This window comes from Chrysemys picta, chromosome 9, assembly GCF_011386835.1.
Source record: "Chrysemys picta bellii isolate R12L10 chromosome 9, ASM1138683v2, whole genome shotgun sequence".
Classification (NCBI taxonomy): Eukaryota; Metazoa; Chordata; order Testudines; family Emydidae; genus Chrysemys; species Chrysemys picta.
The window spans coordinates 62,597,995-62,614,120 of NC_088799.1; the positions used below are offsets into that span (position 1 = coordinate 62,597,995).

The 16,126-nt window shown below is 48.0% G+C and overlaps 1 protein-coding gene across 2 annotated transcripts in view; it reads right to left on the reverse strand.

The window, feature by feature from the left end:
• The window catches only part of LOC101937695 (exocyst complex component 1-like), an 80,825-nt gene that overhangs the window by 55,037 nt on the left and 9,662 nt on the right, over positions 1-16,126 (reverse strand). For both annotated transcript variants that reach the window (XM_065556385.1, XM_065556383.1), the window contains exons 4-5: positions 5,366-5,525; positions 3,248-3,441 (exon numbers count right to left, since the gene is read on the reverse strand). In XM_065556385.1, the coding sequence (XP_065412457.1) occupies positions 3,248-3,441; positions 5,366-5,525 (354 nt within the window). The remainder of the gene's footprint in view (positions 1-3,247; positions 3,442-5,365; positions 5,526-16,126) is intronic.

The window sequence follows — 16,126 nt, forward strand, 5'->3', positions numbered from 1 at the left end:
GTGAACCGCAGCCACTTGGACCTGCTGGGGGCCATGCCTGCAGATGGTCAATGTCAGCAAACTGTCTCGTGGCCCACAATCAGATTACTCTGATGGGCTGCAGGTTGCCCACCACTGCCATAGGGGCACCAGGCATACCTGTCTGTCCCACATATGGTACCATTTTAGGAGAGGCATGGCTTGAAGCTGGTGGGCTTGGCCTCAGCCATAGACAAAAAGACCCACAATGGAGCAGGGAAAATTCAGTAGAGTCCTAAATGAAACAAAGACCTGAAAACTGGGCAAATAGCCTGCCACTCACTCCTTGAACTCTAATGAAGCCATGTATGAAGAGAAAAGAGGGCAAGCTTTTCCACAAGCACCCGATGAGAGTGATGACAGAAACCACTGAGCTTCTGCTTGCTCAACACCCCCTCACCCTCGAACACTCAGAAGGAACTGAGTAGCATTTGGGGCTTTGTGTGTGGCTCCATGCCGGTTCTTATCTCAAAGACCCACAAAAACTAAGGCAGGCAACTTTTTCCTCCCGCTCTGAAATTTCTTGGAAGCTGCCAGGTAACAAACCAGTGTAATTTCCCCATTGCTGCTCAGCTGCCTTTGAGTCTCAGTTTTCCAGCTTCACTGCAGTAGCTCCAGGCTATGCTCCACAAGGTTCCAACTGACATTTTGTTTTTTATTAAGTGCTACTAAATTATAGCCATAAACCTCCAGCAAGCCTGTCACTGCTGTCCCTTTCATTTTCTTATTAGGGCTTTTCAGAGCCTTGGGGCTTTGCCTTTAGCAAAGCAGCACCAATCAAACTGGCAGGAGAACTGCTAGAAGGGACAGCTCTCTGGAGAAATATTGCTCAGGTAATGATAATAACTCTACTGCATGAGACGTCTCTGAGTTTCAGAAACTCATGTGGATTTAAGAATGCCCTGGAAATCAGCAAGTGAACTAGGGTATCAAGGTATGAACTGGAGCTCCACGCCTCACAAATACAATGGCCACCATCTCACTCGCCACAACATTTTAGCAACATTTTGTTAATGTTTGCAAAGTGCTTTGAGATCCCTAGAGGAAAGGTGCTCTAAAAGAACAAAGGTGTTTATTGTTATGCTGTAGGAAGTATATGAGCAGATGCATGACTCGGTTGTACACAATAATATTAATACTTATTGATAAATGCCACATTTATATTTATCAAAAGAATAAGTGTTAATAATTATGTATCAATTAATGGTCCTATAAATAAAGCACTCTGCAGCTCCTTTCATTTCCAAGAACTTAACCAATATTTATTATGTACCCTTGGAAGATAGGTATTGCTGTCCCTAATTTACTGATGGGGCAATTGAGGCACAGAGCAGTTATGTGACTTGACCAGGGAGCACACAGATGTTTGCTGTTAGAAACAGACCTCAGGAGTTCTGCTTCTCAGATCTAAGGACTACATACCAAAGCACAAAGAAGACACGCTGGTATGAAGCGACATAGAAACACAAGTGCAGAATAGAGCAAACATAAAGGAACACAAAGCAAAATGGATTTAGGATTTTGTGGATTCTGATAAATTTTAGGTCATTTCTTCTATTGTGTGGGGTTTTTTTTGTGTTATTTAACTATAAAATCCAGTGGAGCAGGAAATATTGCTGTAGTGTAAGTGCTCTAAACAGGCATTTCATCATGTTCCCTCCAGTACTTAGAGACATAGGATGTCTTCCAGGGAAATGTAATAAAATACAGGAACATAAATAAATGGAATAAAACACACCAGCTTTTTCTTTTCCACATGCAGTGTCTCCTGTTATGAGCCTCTTACCTGTCAATAATTCCCTTGCTCTTTTACGTGCTTCCTCATCCCCTCGCTGCTCCCTCAATTCCATTCTTTCCTGGTCCTCTCCTCCCAGCCTTCCCTCTCGCCATGTCTCTCGGGCCTTGTCCTCACTGGGTTTTTTACCCTCAGGAAAGTTCACACATGCTAGCACCCCCCCCCAAGGTAAAAAAGGCACCTTTTTGAGCAGTGAAAACAAGCCCTTAGAGTCCCCACCTCCTTCCCTCTCTTGTCCCAAAGAACTCCATCTCTCCTATGCTCTGCTCTTCAGTTTTACCCCCCTTCCCCTCCCACTCTGACACTGTAACCCCACTCTCATAGTTTCTCTCCTCCCCTCTCCCCTTGCTGGGCTGCTGCCTTTGAATGTCTATTTCCCCCTCTTCCTTTTCCTTATCCTCACCATAGTGGCTGCTGATGCCCTTGAGTGCACGGAGTGGGTCCCTTGTCTTTCTGTCCTCCTTGTGCCATCTACCTGCAGCCATGCTAGCTCCTCCACTTCGCTCTCCTCCCTCACGGCACTGGGAGCCCAATGGACAGGGAGACCTTGCTTTCAGGAGCGGCCCTAGCACCACTGGCGGAAGTCTGGTTGCCTCTCTTCCAGGTACTCCAAACAAACCAAAGGACCTGTATACATGAGCTATCTTTATGGGCCTGGGAAATACCCATGGTTTTCATGAGACATCATAGTGATGAATGTAACAGAAGCTGGTGTGTGCTGATCCCTGCCATGTATTAACCGTTTATAACTTGCCCCAAGTCATTTAACTGTTACCTGGAAATACACCCCATTCTCCTGGCAGCACTGCCGTGCGCTGGAGAAGCAATGTCTTTGAACTCTTTAGAGGAAGGGGAGAGGTATTTACTGCAGCAACACCCTCTGACAGCTGATCTCTGCTGCAGACTAAGGGTGTGTCAACACACAGCAACTCAGCTTTCAACTCAGGTTAGCAGCTTGAGTTCAAGCCTATATGTGAACTCAAGGAGCTAACCCGTTAAAAGCTGAGTTGCCCTATCTTCACTGCTATTTTAACCCAAGTTAGCTAGCACAGGTAAGCTGATTTGAGTTAAGAGCAGACTTTTTTTTTGCAGTGTAGACACACTCTGTTACTTTGAGGGCAGCTTCCAACGGGGGCTATTTACCTCTTCTCCCACCCAATGAAAGAGAGCCCGGGGCGGTGCAAAGCACTGTTAAATTAAAGGCAGTGACAACATTCCCACTGACTTCAGTGGGACAAGCTTTTGGCCCTAAATTGCTTTGTATCCTAATAATTGGCTTCTTAGCTCAAATAAAAAAGCCAGAGCTCTCAATGGGCCTCATCCAATTTCCAGTTAAGTTAATGGGATTCTTTTCCTTGACTTAGGTGGAGTTGCCAGGACTTAAGCAAATACCCAAGATGAATATCAGAAAGCCTCAGACGTCTTGCCCCTCACCTCATCCAGCACTTGGAGGTCTTTGCTCAACTTCTCTGCAAAGGCCATGGAATTATTCACTATCGGCTCATACTCCTCCATTAGCTTCAGCATGTCAGCCGTTTCCTTTGGTGTCATCTCCTGGTAGGCACTGTGCTCAGCCTGGTCCCCAGCCTCTGCGCTGGCGTTTCCAACCTCTTGTAGACTCTGTTTCCCTGTGTGCATGGGGGGAGATGCATGGATGACCACAGCATTCTAGTTACTTCATTGTATCTACCTTTCCTTTCTGCGGAGTCGAATCAGTTCCAATCACTCACAAGTGACATGGGTACAACAGTCTTAGCCTACTTCCCAGGTGATATTTATTTATATTGGAAGAAAATCATGGCATGTCCCATCTGTCTCTGGGGAGGCGAGGATCAGGGCTGGGCTAGCAGGACACTGTTGTAGGTCACGCCTAAGGCATGTGGGCAGAGCAACCCTAACCTGGAGTCTAGTTGTGCTCCTGCCTGTTCCCACCCGAAGCAAGGGAAAGCCCACATGGTGATGAAGTATCTAGAGGGCACCTGCAGGATCCCAGAGATGCCCCCACCACCCCAATATCCTCAGATACACTGACAGACACATCCAAGAGAAAGATTCACCCTCATGCATCTCAATAGACGCACTGATTGGTAGCATTCCCCCAATAGGTGGATTGCCTCTTTTTAAGCTGATGCTGTTCCCCACTGCCACACCTTGTCCAGCCCAGATACAGCCATTAGAGGCAAGATAAACTGTCCATTTTTCATCCCAGCCCAGTACTTTCTCCATGTGGCAACAGTCATGGGAATAAATGAGCCTGCTCTATAAATACTCTCTTAAGCCTGAACTCCCTGGATGAGTGATTCCTTCTCTCTCTGTCTGTGACTGTCTCTCACATTTCATGCAGCAGGCCCTCGATCTCCCCTTCCCTCCCCATGAACAGGGTCCCTCTTCCCTGCTGTCACTGGGAATAAAATGAGCTTTGTCCCAATCTGACCTTTCCACCAAACTAACAAGGTGACAGCGAGGGGAAGAAGGAGATCCCACTAATTATCCACACCTATACAATTGCGAAGCCGTGGCTTAGCAGCCAAAGTATATCCAGTAGAGGCACATTTATCTGACTTCTGACCAACCAACAACCCTCGTTAACTAAAAGACAGCCATAAAGAAGATGTGTGTCTCTGGCAGCCAGGGCTGCTGTGCAAGAGTCAGAGGGGAGGAAAGAAGAAAGCATGTGCTCAAATTGCTGTAGCTAAAGGTCCTGTTTAGCTTCACTCTTGCTGGCCAAGACTAGCTCTGTTACACAGACTGTTTCTGTGGTCTGAATCTGGTTTCTCTGGGTAAGGCCTGTCGGCTTGTGAACCCAAGACTGCAGAGCTGGCAGATAACAAACACTGCTTTGCTACTGTCCAGTAGGAGCTGAAACCAACTTGCACTCCACTGCCCACAACCTGCTGCCAACACAGACCTCAGGAAGTCTCAACTGAAGGGGTCCGACAGGCAGCAGCCTGATAGCTCCTGATTGGCTCACGCTCACCATCCTGTATAAACCCACGGGGCATTCCAGGAAGTATCCAGGCAGCAGTGTGACTCTCCTGTAGCTACCTTTCCTATTCCTGCCCTTGAACTCCTGTCTTTGATCTTGGCTTGATCAGACTTTGCCTAAAATGTGACTCGGAGGCTGATCCAAATCCTTGGCATCAACCCTGGCCTGGATCTTGACTACAAACTCCTCTGCTACTCTAAGCCTCAGGTTTGATGCTGCTTGTGACTGCCCTTTCTGGATCCTGACACTTCCTCTGTTCTTTTCATTACACCATGGTTGCCTTAGATTGCTTTAAGGTGAAGTCATGGGTATGCCCTTCAAGGAAAGGCAGCCTTTTGACAAGCAGGGGGAAAATGGTACCTGTTCTGGAGCACAGTTGGGGCAATCTGTTAAAAAATCCCTCCTCCCCAATCCCTCCCCCCCAATCCCCAATACTGACTCCAGTCAGGAGGGTCACAAAAAATGCCAGGGTCCCACAAAGCATGACAGGAATAAGGAACTGAAGCTTACAGGGATCAAGGCAGAGAAAGCCACTCCTCACAAGTGTGATAAGAAGCCATAATTACCTTCCAGCATGCAGGAGGGGATGCTAACAAATGCAATGCTGCTGGAAAGGTATCGTCGGTTCAGCTTCCACAAGCATCTGATAAAGGCATTCTTCTCGTCAGCACTGACAGCTGTCCACTTGTAAACCTTATCAAACTGCAACTCAAACTCCAGACATTCCTAGACACCAATTACAAGAGCTGCAATTAATTACATTGCTGGCTATAACACATTTACTGTATGCTATGTGATACAATTTAACAAATGTGCTGAATACTGTAAAAGAGAAGACATCCTATGTAGCTAATGCAGCAGGCTCCAGTGTCAAATTGATTGCTAAGCAAACGGAGCATGGGATGAGCAATTTTGGAGGGCTGTAGCTCTGAGATTAGGATTTTTAATGCTACCACAAGGTCACATTGCAAATGAAGAGTCTGACATGGAGTTAATCTGAATTGAGTTCACTGATACAGAGAGTAACTTGATTTTAACAGTTCAATAGCAATGAATCATGTCTGCATCCATGCCACCTTGGGCGCTGATTGTGTCTGCTCTCATAATCCAAAATGTGTTGGGCATGGCTAGCAAATAGAGGAGTGCTCTCGAAGGAAAATTCAGATGCTGCTGTAGGTCTTGGTGATTCAGCTTGCAGGTAGGGCAGGTGCTGCCCATTGAAGCCAAGATCCTGATAGCTTGTGGGATGGTAGTGCAGCCTAGTGGATAGTCCTGTAGCCTAGGACTTGAAGGAGCTGCGTTCTGTTCCCTGCTTGGGTATTGAGTCATAGAATCATAGAATATCAGGGTTGGAAGGGACCTCCGGATGTCATCTAGTCCAACCTCCTGCTCAAAGCAGGACCAATCCCCAGACAGTGAGTGATCGTAGGCAAGTCAATTCAGCTCTTTGTATCTAATTTTCCCCATCTGTAAAATGGGGATTACATAAAGTGTTTTAAGATCTACAGATAAGAAGAGCTAGGCATTATTATGAACCAGATTTTCATACTCATCTTGCTACCTCCCCTACTGTTTGTTACCCACTACTAGTTGTGTCATGTCAATGTTCTATGAGCATTGATGGAGCTGCAGAGGCATATCTGTGGGACGAAGTTAGCCAGAAGTCTTATTACCTTGCCAGCAGATCAGCCCTCTGGTATGCTTCATGCTCCTTGGGAGATGGCCTGAGTCTCTGAGTCATGTGTTCATACAGTTTCTGGCTGGTCGTCACTGATGCAATTTTTCCTTGAGGTACCCTTTTGTTGGGAGAGTTCCCCCTTTTATAGAACTTAATTTCCCATCAGAGGGCACCAGATGGGATCCAACAGGTAGAGCCACACGGCTTCTTAATTATAACATGCAGAGGGTGAGAGTGTGGCAGATACAGGGATATTTTGGAGAGTTGTGATTTTAAAACTACTCTTGGGGCGAAGCCCTCAGAGTAAACACAGAATGTACCTATCCACTGAGGAAATACCCTTATTGGTCCTGACCCAGGCCTGAAATCTGAACCCTCTATTTCCCCAGCAGTTCAGATCATTGGCAAGAAGTTCCAAAAATGGTTTTCTCCATCCCTGTGCTTAACTCTCTCTGCCATGATGCTGCAGCATGTACAATTCTGTGGAGCATCCTGGAACATTCCTGACATTCCCTGCTTCATGCTAAGGAAAGGACACTTTGTGGAAATATGCAAGCACACTCCAGCAACAGTGAAAGGGTGAGGAGCAAGCCAGCATCTCCTTTATGGGCATTTAATTTGGCTTGAACTTGTGCCATGGTACTGAAAGAGAAGCAAATAGTGCAATATGATCTTTATTTGCTCCGATTCTTGTATATACTGTCCCCTTCCTCTAGTCCAAAGCAGGGGAAAGCTCTAAAGGCAGTTTTTAAAAAACAATCCCTGCCGTTTACTCCAGCTTCACTGGTTAGCAAGATGAAAAGGGGAAGCCCTGGGTACCAGAGAAAAAAATGTCAGTTCCCCCTTGTAATGGGGTGGCTTGTCCCTTAATGTCTGGAGGGCCGGGGGCTAGCCAAAACTGATTAATGAAGGAGGGCTAAAAAACCCCAAACTAATGGAAGAGAGACACTGAACTGAGGTTGGAGCCTGGAAGCCCAGTATATATCTGAGGACATTAAAGTGGACCCCAGGTACGGAAATGTTTTAATTTCCTGTTGAGTGTGTTTGAGGAGCCCTGAAGAAGGGGAAAGCAGAGGCCACAAGGGGGTGCTTGGGTGGTGCCCAGCCCTGTTACACCCCTTTTTAGCCCTTCAATGACAATTAAAAAGAAGAGCAGAGGAACTGCCAATCCATCACAGATCAGGGGTGCCTCTGGCTCCTGTCCCTGACTGTGACTGAAGCCCTCCTTGTGGTATAGATGCAACAGGACTGCTCTGTGATCAACATAAAGGAGATGCTTCACTGAGGCTGTTGCACACCGACAGATCCTATGGTTATTTCTAGCTCCCAGGCTAACACAGCCTGTGCTGCCTACTGTCACCATCTGGGGTCTCCTGAAGTCCCAGGCCTCGACTTGGCCAGCTCCATTATAGGGCCCAAAGCTGACTGCTTCTGGGGCATAATGGAATAAGGGGATACAGAGTGATCAGCTTGGAATATTCCACTCAGCCTGGTGTCTTCCTCAGCCAGCTCATTAGCACTGCGCTGTCCTAGCTTCCGGGAAGTTTGGAGGCAGCATTCATTATTATTGATCTTAATAATAATAATAATAATAGGCTCAGACTTTATGATGATTTATTCAGTCTTATGACACTTTACAGGGTGCTTTCTAAACACCTGAAAGTGATACATCACGCCCCCACACTGCTTTATAGGCTCACTAGCAGTCTCTGGAACAGCTTGTAGCAGTGCCATCTGCGGGGAATTTACGACCGGCCTGGTTTATAGCACGCCTTATAAGGCGCTATTAAAGCAGGGGGCTATCCAGGAATCGTTTCATAAATATTAATACAGTTTTTGTCAAGGGAGCTGTAACTTAAAGCGCAGAAGAATCTGCAATGTCAGGGCTCTGACAGCACCAGGGGAGGGCAGGTTCCTCATGAAACACAAGCTCGGTGTACAGGAGCAGGCTGTGAGGTGCAGGGGCTCTTTGGATGAAGCATAAGTTGTAAAAGTCCTTGCAGCCTGCCTGTTTTTGACCATTCACTTTCATTTTGTAGCAGAGGGAGGTTTTCCCAGAGTTGCATTAGTTAAAATGCCCTAGTGTTGCTCAGGCTCAGTAATTCATTCTCTGTGGTTTCCACAAGTTGTGTATATGTATCATAGAATCATAGACTATCATGGTTGGAAGGGACCTCAGGAGGTCATCTAATCCAATCCCCTGCTCAAAGCAGGACCAACACCAACTAAATCATCCCAGCCAGGGCTTTGTCAAGCCTGACCTTAAAAACCTCCAAGGAAGGAGATTCCACCACCTCCCTAGGTAACCCATTCCAGTGCTTCACCACCCTCCTAGTGAAAACGTTTTTCCTAATATCCAACCTAAACCTCCCCCACTGCAACTTGAGACCATTACTCCTTGTTCTGTCATCTGGTACCACTGATAACAGTGTAGATCCATCCTTTTTGGAACACCCTTTCAGGTAGTTGAAAGCAGCTAGCAAATCCCCCCTCATTCTTCTCTTCTGCAGACTAAATAATCCCAGTTCCCTCGGCCTCTCCTCATAAATCCTGTGCTCCAGCCCTCTAATCATTTTTGTTGACTTCTGGTGGACTCTTTCCAATTTTTGTAGGTGGTGGGGGTGAGGGTGGGGGAGGTGGCTCTCTGAGTTTGTTCTGAAGTGGAGGGGATGGTCTGTGTGTTTCTAGTGGTTGATTCACAACAGGTGATGGAGGGATCATTTCTGGGGACTTGGGCTTTTCTCCAGGAAAGGGTGGAATTGTAGCCTCCTGGGAAATACAGTGTCTTTCCTAGGGGCATTAGGGGGTGGACTTGCAGTATTTCCTTTCTGGAAGATTGGCCCATCAGCAGACTTGATAACAAAACTTTGACAGGTATAGCTGAAGGTGCAGCACCCAGCCCATATAAGCAGGGAGGCCATCCATGCTGATTCTCACAAGCCTGTCTCTGCATCCTACAAGCTGCCCTCACAGGACAATTCAAGTGTCCTGAATGGACTTATGATGGGGCGTCTACCCTGCACAGGCGGTAAAAGGGTTAGTGTAGGTGTGAGAGGCCAATTAACCCACCTGGTTGCACCTCGAGGGTGGGCCAAGCTTAGTTATAGATGAAACCCAGCTGGGGAGGAGCTGGTTGGTGCTATGAAGAGAGGAAGTGTGGTGCACAAGGAGGCTGCAGGGAGAAAGGGAAGGAACTCTGCAGTTTGTCTGTGGGTACTGAAGGGTAGAGAGACTGGCATGGTCAGGGAAGGGGCTCTGGGGGAAAGCTGGTCTTGGGAATTTCTCCTGAGTGGTGAGGTCTGGTGAGAGGCCAGGAGAGATGTGGAGCAGGCTCTGGTGCTGGTTTTGTACAGTAGGGCAGGATCTGGACTTCCAGGGAGAGAGCTCTGGGAGGTGTTCAGCTGTAATGTAAGATAGATGAAAGAACAAGGTCCAGGAGGGCAGAAGTTGGGGTAAGTTTGTACTGTTGGTTTGGAATTTTATGGATGGGGATTCCAGGGGAGAGCCCTGTAAGTTCTGGCCCTGAGAGAAGGGTGAACCTAGCGAGGCTATGAGGAGAAGGCCTGCAAAAAGTCTTTAGTAGAAAGAAGTCCAGGAGGCAGCAGCGAGGAGTCTGATAGAGCTGACCTTGGTTGCTGGTACGAGGGCCTGGGGAAGGTGATGCGTGTCCCGGGGAAGGTGATGGGCATGCCCTGAGAAGAAGAGGACAACTGAGGCCTGGTCTACACTACGAGTTTAGGTCGACTTTAGCAGTGTTAAATCGAATTAAGCCTGGACACGTTCACACGACGAAGCCCTTTCTTTCGACTTAAAGGGCCCTTTAAACCAGTTTCTTTACACCACCTCCGACGAGGGGATTAGCGATAAAATTGGCCTTTGCGGGTCGGAATTGGGGTAGTGTGGACGGAATTCAACGTTATTGGCCTCCGGGAGGTATCCCACAGTGCTTCATTGTGACCGCTCTGGACAGCACTCTCAACTCAGATGCACTGACAAGGTAGACAGGAAAAGCCCCGTGAACATTTGAATTTCATTTCCTGTTTGCCCAGCGTGGAGAGAACAGGTGACCACGCAGAGCTCATCAGCACAGGTAACCGTGATGGAGTCCCAGGATCGCAAAAGAGCTCCAGCATGGACCGAACGGGAGATACGGGATCTGCTCGCCATATGGGGAGATGAATCAGTGCTAGCTGAACTCCGTAGCAGTAAAAGAAATGGCAAAGTATTAGAAAAGGTCTCCAAGGCCATGAAGGACAGAGGCCATAACAGGGACGCACAGCAGTGCCGCGAAAAAATTAAGGAGCTACGGCAAGCCTACCACAAAGCCAGAGAAGCAAACAGAAGGTCCGGGGCAGAGCCGCAAACTTGCCACTTCTACGCGGAGCTGCATGCCATTCTAGGGGGTGCAGCCACCACTACCCCAACCGTGTGCTATGACTCCGTCAATGGAGAAACACACAGGGAAGAGGGTTCGGGGAACGAGGAAGATGAGGATTGAGGTAATGTAGGTAGCTCACAGCAGCAAGGAAGCGGAGAAACCGGTTTCCCCAACAGCCAGGATATGTTTGTCACCCTGGACCTGGAACCAGTAACCCCCGAACTCACCCAAGACCCTGAGGGCACACAGGGGACCTCTGGTGAGTGTACCTTTGTAAATATTACACATGGTTTAAAAGCAAGTGTGTTTAATGATTAATGATTAATTTGCCCTGGCAATCGCGGCCAGTACAGCTACTGGAGAAGTCTGTTAACATGTATGGGGATGGAGCGGAAATCCTCCAGGGGCATCTCCAGAAAGCTCTCCTTCATGTACTCCCAAAGCCTTTGCAAAAGGTTTCTGGGGAGGGCTGCCTTATCTCGTCCGCCATGGTAGGACACTTTACCATGCCAGGCCAGTAGCACGTAGTCTGGAATCATTGCATAACAAAGCATTGTAGCGTATGGTCCCGGTGTTTGCTGGCATGCAGACAACATCCATTCCTTATCGCTCTTTGTTATCCTCAGGAGAGTGATATCATTCACGGTCACCTGGTTGAAATGGGGTGATTTTATTAAGGGGACATTCAGAGGTGCCCGTTCCTGCTCTTCTGAACAGAAATGTTCCCCGCTGTTAGCCACGCGGTGGGGGGAGGGGTGAAGTGATCATCCCAGAGAATTGGGTGTGTGTGGGGGGAGGGGGTTTAGTTGGGTTTGTGCTGCATGTTAACCCGGAAACCGCAGCCCCTCCTTTTACATTGAAAACCCACTTTAAATGGCCAACCCAATTCATCCTTGATATGGGAAATGAGGGCGCTGCTGTTTGAAACCATTCCCACATGTTAAGAAGGTTAAAAAAGCCAAAAGTCTGTGGCTTACCATGGCTGCCTGCAAGCCAAAATCTGTTGCCTGGCACTGCGTGAGTGATCTCTCACACCAAACCGGCAGGCCCTCACTATAAGAGGAAAAATGCGACCTTGGCAATTATCCCCCTAGTTGTGTGAGGAATTAATAAAGAATGCATGAATGTGAAATAACAATGACTTTATTGCCTCTGCAAGCGGTGCTCGAAGTGGGGAGGGGAGGGTGGGGTGGTTGGTTTACAGGGAAGTAGAGTGAACCGGGTGGGGGGGCGGAGGGTTCATCAAGGAGAAACAAACAGAAGTTTCACACCGTAGCCTGGCCAGTCACAAAACTCGTTTTTAAAGCTTCTCTGATGCGCACCGCACCCTGCTGTGCTCCTCTAACCACCCTGGTGTCTGGCTGCGTGTAATCAGCGGCCAGGCGATTTGCCTCAATCTCCCACCCCGCCATAAATGTCTCCCCCTTGCTCTCACAGATATTGTGGAGCGCACAGCAAGCAGCAATAACAATGGGGATATTCTTTTCGCTGAGGTCTGAGCGAGTCAGTAAGCGCTTTTAAACGTCCAAATGCACATTCCACCACCATTCGGCACTTGCTCAGCCTGTAGTTGAACAGGTCCTGACTCCTGTCCAGGCTGCCTGTGTACGGCTTCATGAGCCATGGCATTAAGGGGTAGGCTGGGTCCCCAAGGATAACTATAGGCATTTCAACATCCCCAACGGTTACTTTCTGGTCCGGGAAGAAAGTCCCTTCCTCCAGCTTTTGAAACAGAGCAGAGTACCTGAAGACGCGAGCATCATGTACCTTTCCCGGCCATCCCATGTTGATGTTGGTGAAACATCCCTTGTGATCCACCAGGGCTTGCAGCAGCATTGAAAAGTACCCCTTGCGGTTTATGTACTCGGTGGCTTGGTGCTCCGGTGCCAAGATAGGGATATGGGTTCCATCTCTGGCCCCACCACAGTTTGGGAATCCCATTTCAGCAAAACAATCCACTATTGCCTGCACGTTGCCCAGAGTCACTACCCTTGATATCACCAGGTCTTTCATTGCCCTGGCAACTTGGATCACAGCAGCCCCCACAGTAGATTTGTCCACTCCAAATTGATTCCCGACTGATCGGTAGCTGTCTGGCATTGCAAGCTTCCACAGGCTATCGCCACTCACTTCTCAACTGTGAGGGCTGTCTCATCCTGGTATTCTGGCGCTTCAGGGCAGGGGAAAGCAAGTCACAAAGTTCCATGAAAGTGCCCTTATGCATGCGAAAGTTTCGCAGCCACTGGGAATCGTCCCACACCTGCAGCACGATGCGGTCCCGCCAGTCTGTGCTTGTTTCCCGTGCCCAGAATCGGTGTTCCACGGCATGAATCTGCCCCAGTAACACCGTGATTTCCACATTGCTGGGGCCTGTGCCTTGTGAGAGGTCTATGTCCATGTCAATTTCCTCATCACTCTCGTTGCCGCGCTGCAATCGCCTCCTCGGCTGGTCCGGGTTTCGCCTTGGCATGTCCTGGCTCTGCATATACTCCAGGACAATGAGCGTGGTGTTCATAGTGCTCATAATTGCCGCGGTGATCTGAGTGGGCTCCATGATCCCAGTGCTAACTATGGCGCCTGTGTGACGTTGTGCAGTCTATATGGTTTTATAAAAACTTGATAATAAGTCAATATAATGTAACTGAGATAGTTTTAGAGAAAATACGGTAATAAGTGAATGTAAGTAACTGGGATATGCCTCATGCAAAAGGTCTCTTGTAAGGTATCATTACAAAGCTTATAATCTACTGAGTGTGATCATCTGATTTGTATAAATGTACCACTCTTGTATCTAAAACTAGAAATATAAAATGTAACTCTGAGGGCCTATTGTAATTGTGTAAAGTGTGGACCATTAATGATGGTTTGGAATCTTGATGACTCCCATTGTCTGCAGATGGCTGTATTTACCTGTGAGTCTTCCTGTATATGTGTGTGCTGGCAAGTGAGTAATGAAGTCTTGCAGTGACATGTGATCATGTCACCTGAACTGGAATCCATCTTTAACCTGATGCTTTTCCAGTGAGGGGGGTGTGGAAACCCAGAGAGACAAAGGATTCCCGCCTTATGCAAAAGATATATAAAGGGGGGGAAGAGAAGAGAGAAGGGAAGCCATCATGAAGAATCCCCTAGCTAACACCTGAGCTGCAACAAGAGCTGTACCAGGGGAAAGAATTGTGCCCAGGCCTGGAAGGTGTCCAGTCTGAGAAAAACTTACTGAAACATCTCTGAGGGTGAGATTATCTGTATTTAGTTTGATTAGGCATAGATTTTATTTTATTTTGCTTGGTGACTTACTTTGTTCTGTCTGTTACTACTTTGAACCACTTAAATCCTACTGTCTGTATTTAATAAAATCACTTTCTATTTAGTAATTCACTCAGAGTATATATTAATACCTGGGGGAGCAAACAACTGTGCATATCTCTCTATCAGTGTTATAGAGGGCGAACAATTTATGAGTTTGCCTTGCATAAGCTTTATGCAGGGTAAAACAGATTTATCTGGGTTTAGACCCCATTGGGAGTTGGGCATCTGAGTGCTAAAGACAAGCGCACTACTGCGAGCTGTTTTCAGGTAAACTTGCAGCTTTGGGACAAGTGATTCAGACCCTGGGTCTGTGTCTGGAGCCAGACGGGAGTGTCTGGCTCAGCAAGACAGGGTGCTGGAGTCCTGAGCTGGCAGGGAAAACAGAAGCAGGGGTAGTCTTTGCACATCTGGTGGCAGCTCCCAAGGGGGTTTCTGTGATCCAACCCGTCACAGCCTGGTCTGAAAAAAGGCGCGAAACTAGTATCTGACGGACCAGTGGAAGGAGGGAGGGAGGGAGGGCCGAGTGACGACATGGCGTACAGGTACAGGGAATTAAAATCAAAAAAGGTGGCTGTGCATCAGGGAGAAACACAAACAACTGTCATACAGAATGGTCCCCCCAAAGATTAAACTGAAAACCCTGGGTTTAGCAGGCTGTTGATTTCACAGAGGGAGGGGAAAGCAAATGAATACAGAACAAATCTATTTTTTACATCTTAAGCTGGCAGCCGACAGTGCAGCATGACTGATAGCCACTGCAGTACAATGACGATGGATATCAATCGTAATATGCTATCTTCTACCAAAAGGCAAGGGGTTGCTGCTGTGTAGCAATGCAGCCCCACGTCTGCCAGCACCTAGATCGCCCACAGCCTCTTCTGGGTGCTTAGCAGACAATACTGGGCAACTGGCAGAAAATAGCATACTACGACTCATAGCCATCATCATCGAGACAGTAGCATATCTGCCCAGGTGCCCATGATTGACAGCCACTGCAATACAACAATGACAGTTACCAGTCATAATATACCATCTTCTACCAAAAGGCAAGGGGCTGGTGCAATGCAGCCCTACAGCTGCTAGCCCCACAGCTACCAATCATGCTGCACGATCTACCACCAAAAGGCAGTTAGCTGCTGCTGCTGCTGTGTAGCAATGCAGTACCACGTCTGCCGGCACCCAGATGACATATGGTGACGGTGAGCGGATCTGAGTGGGCTCCATGCTTGCCGTGGTATGTTGTCTGCACAGGTAACCCAGGTAAAAAGGCGCGAATCTATTGTCTGCCGGTACTCTGACGGAGGGGGAGGGGCCTGACGACATGTACCCAGAACCCCCCGCAACACTGTTTTGCATAATTCAGGCATTGGGATCTCAACCCAGAATTCCAATGGGCGACGGAGACTGCGGGAACTGTGGGATAGCTACCCATAGTGCAATGCTCCGGAAGTCGATGCTAGTCTCGGTACTGTGGACGCGGTCCGCCGACTAGAGCACTTAGAGCATTTTATGTGGGGACACACACAATCGGCTGTATACAACCGATTTCTATAAAACCGGCTTCTATAAATTCGACCTAATTTCGTAGTGTAGACATACCCTGAGAGCCTTGAGCAAAGGGGACTAGGGACTGTGGGCCTAGAGTTGAGGGCTGAAGACCAGATGGATGGATACATACTCCTATTTGTTGGCCTTTATTACCCCTGAAGGGGAGAGACTTTAAAGTGACCTGGCTGGAGGGCTGAATAATGAGAAGAGGCAGATCAGCAGGGCTGAAGCAGCTGTTGGCATAGGGTGTGAGGTGAGGAGAGCCCACTATATCACCCAGCCAAGAGGGGGCGCACCTATGGGAATTGCAGCCTGGTGGTGGTGTGACTTTGTACAGTGATGTCAGTGTGGTGGTGTTGCATTCATAAGGATGAAAGTTTGTCTCTAGCCAAGGTAACATCATGATGCAGATAT